Source organism: Anarhichas minor, unplaced genomic scaffold (assembly GCF_050575085.1).
Source record: "Anarhichas minor isolate MPS153535 unplaced genomic scaffold, ASM5057508v1 ptg000007l, whole genome shotgun sequence".
In the NCBI taxonomy this organism is placed as follows: Eukaryota; Metazoa; Chordata; class Actinopteri; order Perciformes; family Anarhichadidae; genus Anarhichas; species Anarhichas minor.
The window spans coordinates 20,657,410-20,665,898 of record NW_027466453.1 but is presented as its reverse complement, the minus strand read 5'-3'; the positions used below and the strand labels follow the sequence as shown (position 1 = coordinate 20,665,898).

The 8,489-nt window shown below is 42.8% G+C and overlaps 1 protein-coding gene across 2 annotated transcripts; it reads right to left on the bottom strand.

Moving 5' to 3' along the window:
- Positions 1-4,041: 4,041 nt before the first annotated feature.
- Positions 4,042-8,325, bottom strand: nucb1 (nucleobindin 1). 2 transcript variants are annotated; one of them, XM_076086546.1, is made up of 13 exons: positions 8,249-8,325; positions 7,361-7,484; positions 7,166-7,273; positions 6,944-7,076; positions 6,577-6,680; positions 6,142-6,327; positions 5,977-6,067; positions 5,834-5,892; positions 5,518-5,610; positions 5,342-5,431; positions 4,795-4,965; positions 4,575-4,692; positions 4,042-4,482 (listed from the first exon to the last, which is right to left on the bottom strand). In XM_076086546.1, the coding sequence occupies exons 2-13, from the start codon at positions 7,478-7,480 to the stop codon at positions 4,412-4,414; spliced, it is 1,344 nt and encodes a 447-aa protein (XP_075942661.1). In that variant the 5' UTR covers positions 7,481-7,484; positions 8,249-8,325; the 3' UTR covers positions 4,042-4,411. The 2 variants fall into 2 exon arrangements, with proteins under 2 accessions (XP_075942661.1, XP_075942662.1); XM_076086547.1 differs by lacking the exon at positions 8,249-8,325 and adding an exon at positions 8,069-8,242.
- Between the last annotated feature and the right edge of the window lie 164 nt (positions 8,326-8,489).

The window sequence follows — 8,489 nt, the reverse complement described above, 5'->3', positions numbered from 1 at the left end:
CGACAGAGACAGGAAGTAAAGGCGCCTCGGTGGCCGGTTCACTCCATCGGAGCACCTGAGAGACGGAGGCTGCAGCTTATCCCCCCGTTACAGCCCGGTTACCAGCCTGCCCCATCCCTCTCTCTCTCTCTCTCTGAGGGGAGCGACGCTTCGGCTCCGGCGTAAAGACGCACGGAGGAAACACAGGCTACATCCGGTCAGGACCTTTCAGAATAAAACGTGCAACAAAAACAGCTGGTGTGACCTTTTATTTAGTGGAAAATACACAACCCACAAACGCAACATCGACTCAATATTCTTGAATATTTTTTTTTAAATAATTACATATTTCTAAATATTTTTTTCTCATGGAAAATATATTCTTTAACTTTCTTTTTGTTCTGATTATCAATTAGTATAGAATTAATAATAATAATATATTGTTATTATGAATAATAATAATGTGTTACAAGACAATAAAAGGAGATTAGTGAGGCAAAACTAAAAACAAAACAATGATTATTATTATAATTATTAAGTCACTCTGCAATTGACTGCACATATTCTACCAGGTGACAAATAAAACCCCAGAATCTGATTAAATCATTGAGACTTACTCGAGAGTTTTACCTCTTCAGGCGTTTAAAAACTATCCAAATCTAACACTGAATGGAACATCCACTGACGGGAACATCCAACCTTTATTCTGAAGATAATTAATACAGTTTCCGGTCCCCTTTCTGATGCTTTGTGTAACTTGACGCCCTCCCATCGTTTCTCTCCCCTCGTCTCTCCTCCTCGGTAAAGATGCTGGGTCTTAAAGAAACAAACTCACAGCAGATACATGAACTCCCCACGTCCTCAAACTCACTTCCAGCTGCACGTTGTTTCACTTTCACGTCTTTAAACACAAAACAAATGCACATCAGCAGAGTGAGAGGTATTTCATTAATATGTTCTCACGCTGTGGTCCACAAAAACTTGCTAAAAATAATTAAACAATTGCGCTTTCTGGCGGCTCAATAAGGAGAATACAAAGCACTGATGTCTAGATATTAAATAACCTAACCATCATGGATTCACTCGTTTATGTGTAAAACTGAAGAGTATGAAGAACTTTTTAAAAGGTTACAATCAGAAATAAATAACCTAAAAATGACCAGAACTTCAACTTTGAAAGTTGATATTAAGTTTCGGGGATCTATGAGATATTAAGTTATATTATCCAAATAAATTGAATAAAAATGTTGACAATTTTCTTTCTTATTCAGCTTAATATGTCAGAAACAGTGTAACAGACACCTTCAGCAGTCATGAAAGGATTGTCAGCCAATCAGAGCGCAGAGGAGGCGGGACTTAAGCCTGTATACAGAGGGGGGTGACGTAATGCCCTCTTCAGAGAGGGTGATGTACAGTAGAGCCACCAGTGAGATTCAAAGAGCGTCCACATTTAATGAGCAACAATATGTTTTAAAGAGAAGAAAAAGAAACAAATAAAAAGTATATTTTTTAAGAAATTTACAGTTCAGAGTATTTTCTTTTTGCAGTAAAGCAGCCTAAAAACACAATAAAAACACAGTAATACAACAGATGCTTTAAATTCATTAAAGTACTTGTCAGTGTCCTGTCTGGTACGTTTTAGAGTCACTCTTAATCAGTGTGAGAGTGATAGCACTCTATATATATATTTATATTTATTTACATATGTTTTTATGTTGTTCTTAACTTTTGTCTGTTATTTGTGTTTTTATGTAGTGAAATAAAATAAATACAAAAAATGCCTCGGAAATATTTAATATTATCTGCAAAGGCCTGAAGATGAGTCCGCCTCAAATAAAAACTTCCTCTGAGATTCTTAAAACATAAAGAGACCAGAGAGGAACAAACACACACACACACACACACACACACACACACACACACACACACACACACACACACACACACACACACACACACACACACACACACACACACACACACAAGTCTATTTACACCATTTACAGAATGAAGAATTTGTTCCTCTTTGAGGGATCACACAAGTCACAGAGACCACATTCACAGAGTTGTATCCTTTACCTTTAATACTTAGAATATTAACATCCTTATCGTGGAATAATACTCCGTTATCAGCACAAATCCTGCTCCCGTTACAGTCAAATAGAAAGAGTCAGGTTATTTTCATTGTGTTAAGTTTTTGCTACTGCATCTTGTTTTTGAACAGATACATATATAAATCTGGGTACTTTAAACTATAACAGTGCACCAAATAGTGTGTTTATCTGCAAAATAATAGTGAGATTTTAAGAAAGAAAAGGAGAGAAACGGTATAATAAGTGTAGTAAATGTACAGCGCCTCAGTGGTCCAGTGAAGTCTCAGTACCTGAACAGAGGAGCCTCTAACACCTCACGACGTCCTAACAGACCCGCTGACAGAGTGTTGACAGCTGCAGAGTCTCCGCTGCTCACAAACAGCTGGATGAGATGTCAGAGGTCCTCTGAAGACCAGCAACACAACACAGACCTGTTAGAGTCCCACCGGGACCCGAACCCTCGCTGCACCTTCCACAGGGAAGACAGACAGTCCTACTGCATGAATAATAAAAACACATATATATATGTATCAGTGTTCATTATTGAATGTTGTGCATAACAATGCGATTAATTGCGATTCATTTTTTTAAAATAAGTCTGTTGCTTTATACTTCAGCTTAGTTTTTTATTCATTATTTCAGTTCTAAAAAGCATTTTAAAGACACATCTATGATGTATCTCAGCACACTATCTGAACCCGTCATCATCGGATATAAAACATCATTTTGGTATCTTCCAGTATTATTCTACGTGGACTGATAAAGAATCTGCACTTTTTCACGAAAAGTTTGCTTCTTAATAACAGAATAAAAGCATAAAGATTTGCCTGTTTTGCACCTGCGTTTGAGCTAAAACTGCAACAAAAGTGCGTTAAATTATTGATATTGGCTGAAAAATATCAAAATTATTATATTTGCTTCTACACACACCAGACTGAACATTTCTAAAATCAGCCCTCTGTGTCTGAACTCTGTGGATTACATCATAACAACAAACACTGACTTGATGATCCAGGCGGCTTCCTGAAGACGTCTCTGTTTGGGCCGATATGACAGCGGTGACGGACAGCGGGCAGCTGGGTGGACACCAGGAGAGGAGGAGGAGGACCTCCCACCCCCGCGGGGGTCACGGGGGGTCAGTGGGCCGGAGGAATGCTGATAGGAATGCCCTGAGCGGCGGGCCAGGGGAGCATCTCGTCAGCAGGACAACAACAAGCATCAGCTGATCTCTGGGGAGCCATGACAGTGGACAACAGGCCTGCAGAGAGACAGCCACCCGGAGGAGGAGGAAGAGGAGGAGGAGGAAGAGGAGGACGCACATCTAAACACCCACCCACACTGTATTATTACTTATATTATTCTACTCTAAAGTATGTTGTTTGTATCAAATCACTCTTACAGCTAAATACAATATTACAACAAATCAAATATACAGTCAAATAGATGCAATATGAACATTTTCAGAGTTTAGATTTTCTGCTTTTCATTCAACAACCTGCTGAGGTTTTGGTGACAGTTCTGCAGCTTCTTCTCGGTGTGAGCTACAGAGACATTATAACTACATTAGTTTACAAGCATGCAGGATTTTAGGGATCATTTGAGCACTGAAAGTACTTTTATGTGGTGAAAGTTTTACGCTGCCATCTTGGCCAGGACTCCTTCATCAAAGGGATTCAACATGTCATCAACGTAAAGATTTTTACAGATGTTTCATTTATAGTAATAGCCAGGCTGCAGAAAGAGAGCGTGGTGATTGGCTCTTTATTTCACATTTAACGCTGCTTCTGAGGAAACCTGACGAAGAGCTTCAGGAAAGTGAACTGCTCTGTGACCGACCTGCGCGGAGGAAGACGACGCTCTCCAGGAAAACAATCGTTACTGTGGGATGAGACGCGGCAGGAAGACGAGAGGAGACACTTTGGAGTAAACAGTGAAAATCTGTCCCCCCAAAAACTTTGATTTCAAGACGTTTGGTTTAGAGGTTTTAAATTAATTCTTTATTTAAAGATGATTTTACACTGAAGACCCTGCAATGAAAACTTCACTGAAACTGAAGATTTCTGAAAACACACACACATATACACATGTACAGTATATATATATATATACTGTATAAGTGTGTATGTATGTGTGTGTTTTGAGATCTTTAAATCTAACGGAGACCACAGAGATGAACACACAGTAGAATATGTCAGGATTCACGAGCCATATACAAACACTCCACGTTATTCAGTTTGTGGAACCCATCTGGATATCTGTGTCAGTGCAAATCGTGTGCGTGTGTATGTGTGTGTGTGTGTGTGTGTGTGTGTGTGTTTGTGTGTTGTTTGTGTGTTGCACTAAGTGTGTATAGGCAGATTCTGTGGCGGCTCTGCAGGCAGATTATTGTGGACCTCGGCCGGGTGTTCAGCTGTGAGAGAGAGAAGAGAGAGATCCAATAAAATAGAAGAAGAAATTCCACTCCAACAACAAAACACACTTGTCATATCTCAGATCGTTTACCTTTATCGTCCACTTTTTGTGCCTCTGGTTGGAACTGTAGTTCTCCATTAGGACCCGCGGGAGGCTGCCCGTCTGCTGCCTGCTGCTCTTTCTGTCTCTGGGACATTTCTAACACTGCCTGAAATAAAAAAAATGACGATAGAGTTATGATCTGTACGTGCTTCGGTGTTACTACAGGCTGAAAACGGACCCCTACATGAGCGACGCGTTGCACAGTTACCTGCTGGTACTCTTTCCTCTGGGCCTCCAGGGCTTTGCCTCGCTCCTTCAGCAGCTCCTGCTGCTGATGCAGATTCTCCGCCTTCCTCTTCAGCTCCTCCTCTCGGTCCAGGAGGTCGACCTCGAACCGCTGCAGCTCCTCCTCCGTGTACACCGGGCTGGTTTCCAGAGTCTGCAGACATATTTAGCGTCTTTACAGAGCATGCAAATGTGCATATTCTACAAACATATTGTGTATAGTCCACTGCAATAATTATACGCCCTCCTCTACTGGAAGATAATTCTATATTATGGTGTTCAACTACAAATATTCAGCGTTCACGCTCATGATATTTTGCTCACATTAAAACTCTTCACTGACACATTTACAGAATCGCCTCAAAGGAGCGGCTCAGAGTCTGTGAGCTGATGAGGGAAAGAATAGCTTCACCCGTTTAACTTCACCGCCCACATCCTCCCAGCTTGTCCCAGGGATTTGAACCACAGACCCTCCGAGCCGCCCGCCCGCCCACCTCCCCCGACCTGCAGCCCACCTCTGGGCTCCTTACCTCCCACTCTTTGGGATTACTGAACTCCTTCTTCTCCGTGGATTTCAGGAACTCCTCCAGGGTGACGAGACGATCTTTATTCACGTCCACCTTTTTAAAAACACGGAGACGAAAGCGGCGTCAGTCGAATAAAAAATAAAAGAGCAGAGAGATAAAAGCAAACAGTTCAGACTCACATTCTTCATCACATGCTCTCTCATCCTCAGCCTCTCTTCCTCCATCTCCGTCATATCGTCCTCCTCATTCTTTGCGTCGTAGACTTTCTCCAGCTGGAGGAGGGAGATGAACAGATGTTACAGGGCAGATGTGCACATCACTGCTGTCGGGTTCAAAGCTTTTACTAAAATAAAGTCTGCAGGAACACAGATGAAACAGCTGTATTTTCAAATGGATGATCATCCATTTTTTGATATTTTGTCGTTTTAAGGAGTTCATTGTGAAACCGAACCAGTAAAAGAGTTTGAAGCCGCGATGTTCTTCAGGGTTCTTTACCTCTTTAGTGAAGAGAGCCTCCAATTCCTGCTCATCTAAAACTCCGTCTTCATTTGTATCTAAACAGGGCAGAGAAGCACTTTATTCATATTCACTCACATCGTAACAAAGACCAGGGGTTCAACAGCAGAGGCGTCCCTCACCATGCAGTTTAAAAAAGGTTTTGGGGTTGAACTCCTGAGGATCCAGTCCGTCCGTCTCCTCCCAAACTTCCCGTAGCTGATTAACACTACCCTGCGTGTGGAGAAACGTGTTAGAGAGCTTCACTCGCTTCCAGAGAGAAGCAACACGGGTGCATTTGAGCATACCGGAGCGTTGACTTTGGGGTGCTGCCGGTGTTTGTCCTTGAGCTCCTGCATTCTCTTCTCCTCTTGCTCCCTCTTCTCCTGGTCCAGGCCCTTCAGGTACTCCCGTCTCTCGTGCTCCTTCAGCATCTCGTAGCGTTTGAACTCCTCGTGTCTCTCGGCGTCGTAGTTCTCCAGGTCCTTGGTGGCCTAAAAAGAGAGCCAGAATCATCAGATAAGTGGAACAGTCAGTAACAGGCCCGCCATCGTGTTCTGACCTGTAACTGTAGCCCCCTCGAGCCTGATCCGTGTAATTATGAGTCTGCAGGACTGTGAGGGGATTCATCACTACCCCCCACGCTCCATTTAAATCTGGTCTGAACATATAAACCATGCACTGATTCTCCGGTCTCTGGGGTCAACGATAATCCAGCTGTTGTTCTCTCTGGATGATCTTACCGTCGTGATTAGCAGCTCGAGGTCTTTGGCCTCGAAGGTGTTTTGATTGTGGGGATCCAGATGTTCAAACTGCTTCAGCAGGGAGGCGTGGTCCATCTGCAGACCTTCACAGCACACACACATCGGTTAACAAGGACATGCTGCACTTTTGACACGCATGACTTCCATTAAGTCCTACGCACACTGAACACATCTCTCTACATCCCTCTCTCAATAGAAACCTTTTTATATTTTGCAAGTAATGGCACACATGTTACTGTTGTGAATGTGCTGTATCCATGCACATGAACGGGTATTACACAATAGTATAATAAGTCTACATGAACATGAATCCACACGCTCTCGGTGGATAAATGAGTCCTCTCACTCTGTGTGTTGGTGCTGTCCAGTTTGGCCTTGAGCAGCATCCTGAGGCGAGAAACCTCCTGACGCTTCAGCTCATCCAGGCGAGTCCTCACGTGGTGACCGACCAGGTCCAGCTCTTTACTGAGACGACCGTTCTGCCGGAGAACACGAGACATCCAGGTGAGAACAACAGACTGAATGTGAGATCCTTAAAATAAAACGAAGGAAGCTCTGCGAGCGAGACCTTGATGTCCTCCGTGTTCGCCGTTTGCAGTTTCTCTCTGAAGTGAGGGTCCGTCTCCAAAACCTCGATCACCTCTCTGAGATACCGGTCATAGTACAGGCCGGTGTCCTGCAGGGGCGCGTTGTAAAGGGAAAGTTATTCGCAGCAAGCTGAGTCTCAACTTAAGTACACGACTGAGAATTTTGGGACCGTTACCACGTTCTCCTCCGGCACCTCCGCTTTAGCTTCCTGGTTGTCTGCATTGCGATCGATGGGCACCGACCAGACCCCGGCACAGACGGAGAGCAGCAGCAGCCAGCCAGGTTTGAGGTTCATCCTCCTTCAACATAAACAACGACGTCTGTAACAATACTGTATGTTTGACTGAACAGCTTCCATCTCAGCACAGGAAAGGAGAGGCAGAGGCGTGTGGCAAATAAAAACCAGTTCTCCACTTCTTTTGTTTTCTCCACATGAAATGAGTCAGACTCATTTAAAGGTGCACACACACATTATCACAACATGTGCGTAGTCATCACTAACTACACATATCAAGTCCAAAGCACACCTGAGAAGACACTAACTCAGACCCATACATGTAACATTGACAACTCATCATATTCAGATTTTAGTGAAATAGGTTGGTGCCTGGTGTAAACATTACCGGGAGACTTAAGAGATTTGAAACACAGTAAGATTTTAGACGTGAGTGTCTTCTCCGATGAGAATAAACAATAATATCAGATTTCTTAAATGGCATAACGACCAATGTTGAGCAGCAACACATCTCTAGCATGCTGCATTAACAGCACACCTTTAGTGTAAGACGTCAGAGTTACTTATCGGAACAAACAACACGGTTTAATTAGGATGTCAGTATAATACGAGGTCGTTTCTGTAGCTAGCTAGCCAACGTTAACTTACTTGATATCTATTTCCGTGATAGTTAGCAGTGAGCTACAGAAAACGTCCTTTACCCGTTACGTCACGATTTTCTATGAATTTCCTTTAAAATCCGCCGATATTAAAAACGTACTATTAAAAAATGTGTCATAACATAAAATATCTTTCAACAGCTCGTCTCGTATGTGTTGTCTGTAATACCTGATCCGAGATGCTCTGAACAGGATCTGATGTCGCGTCGGATAAAAGTGACGTCACGGGAATGCGGCACTGGTCCAACATGATGCCTTCAAAGACCGTCGGAAATAGTGGACGTATTTATTTCCTATTTTTGGACAGATTCATATTTTTTTTTTTCGTACTACAGCCGGTAATAGGTCAGAAAACCTTTCTGATTAAGAAAGAAAATCATCAGCCAACAACATATGTGCTCTTACATCTG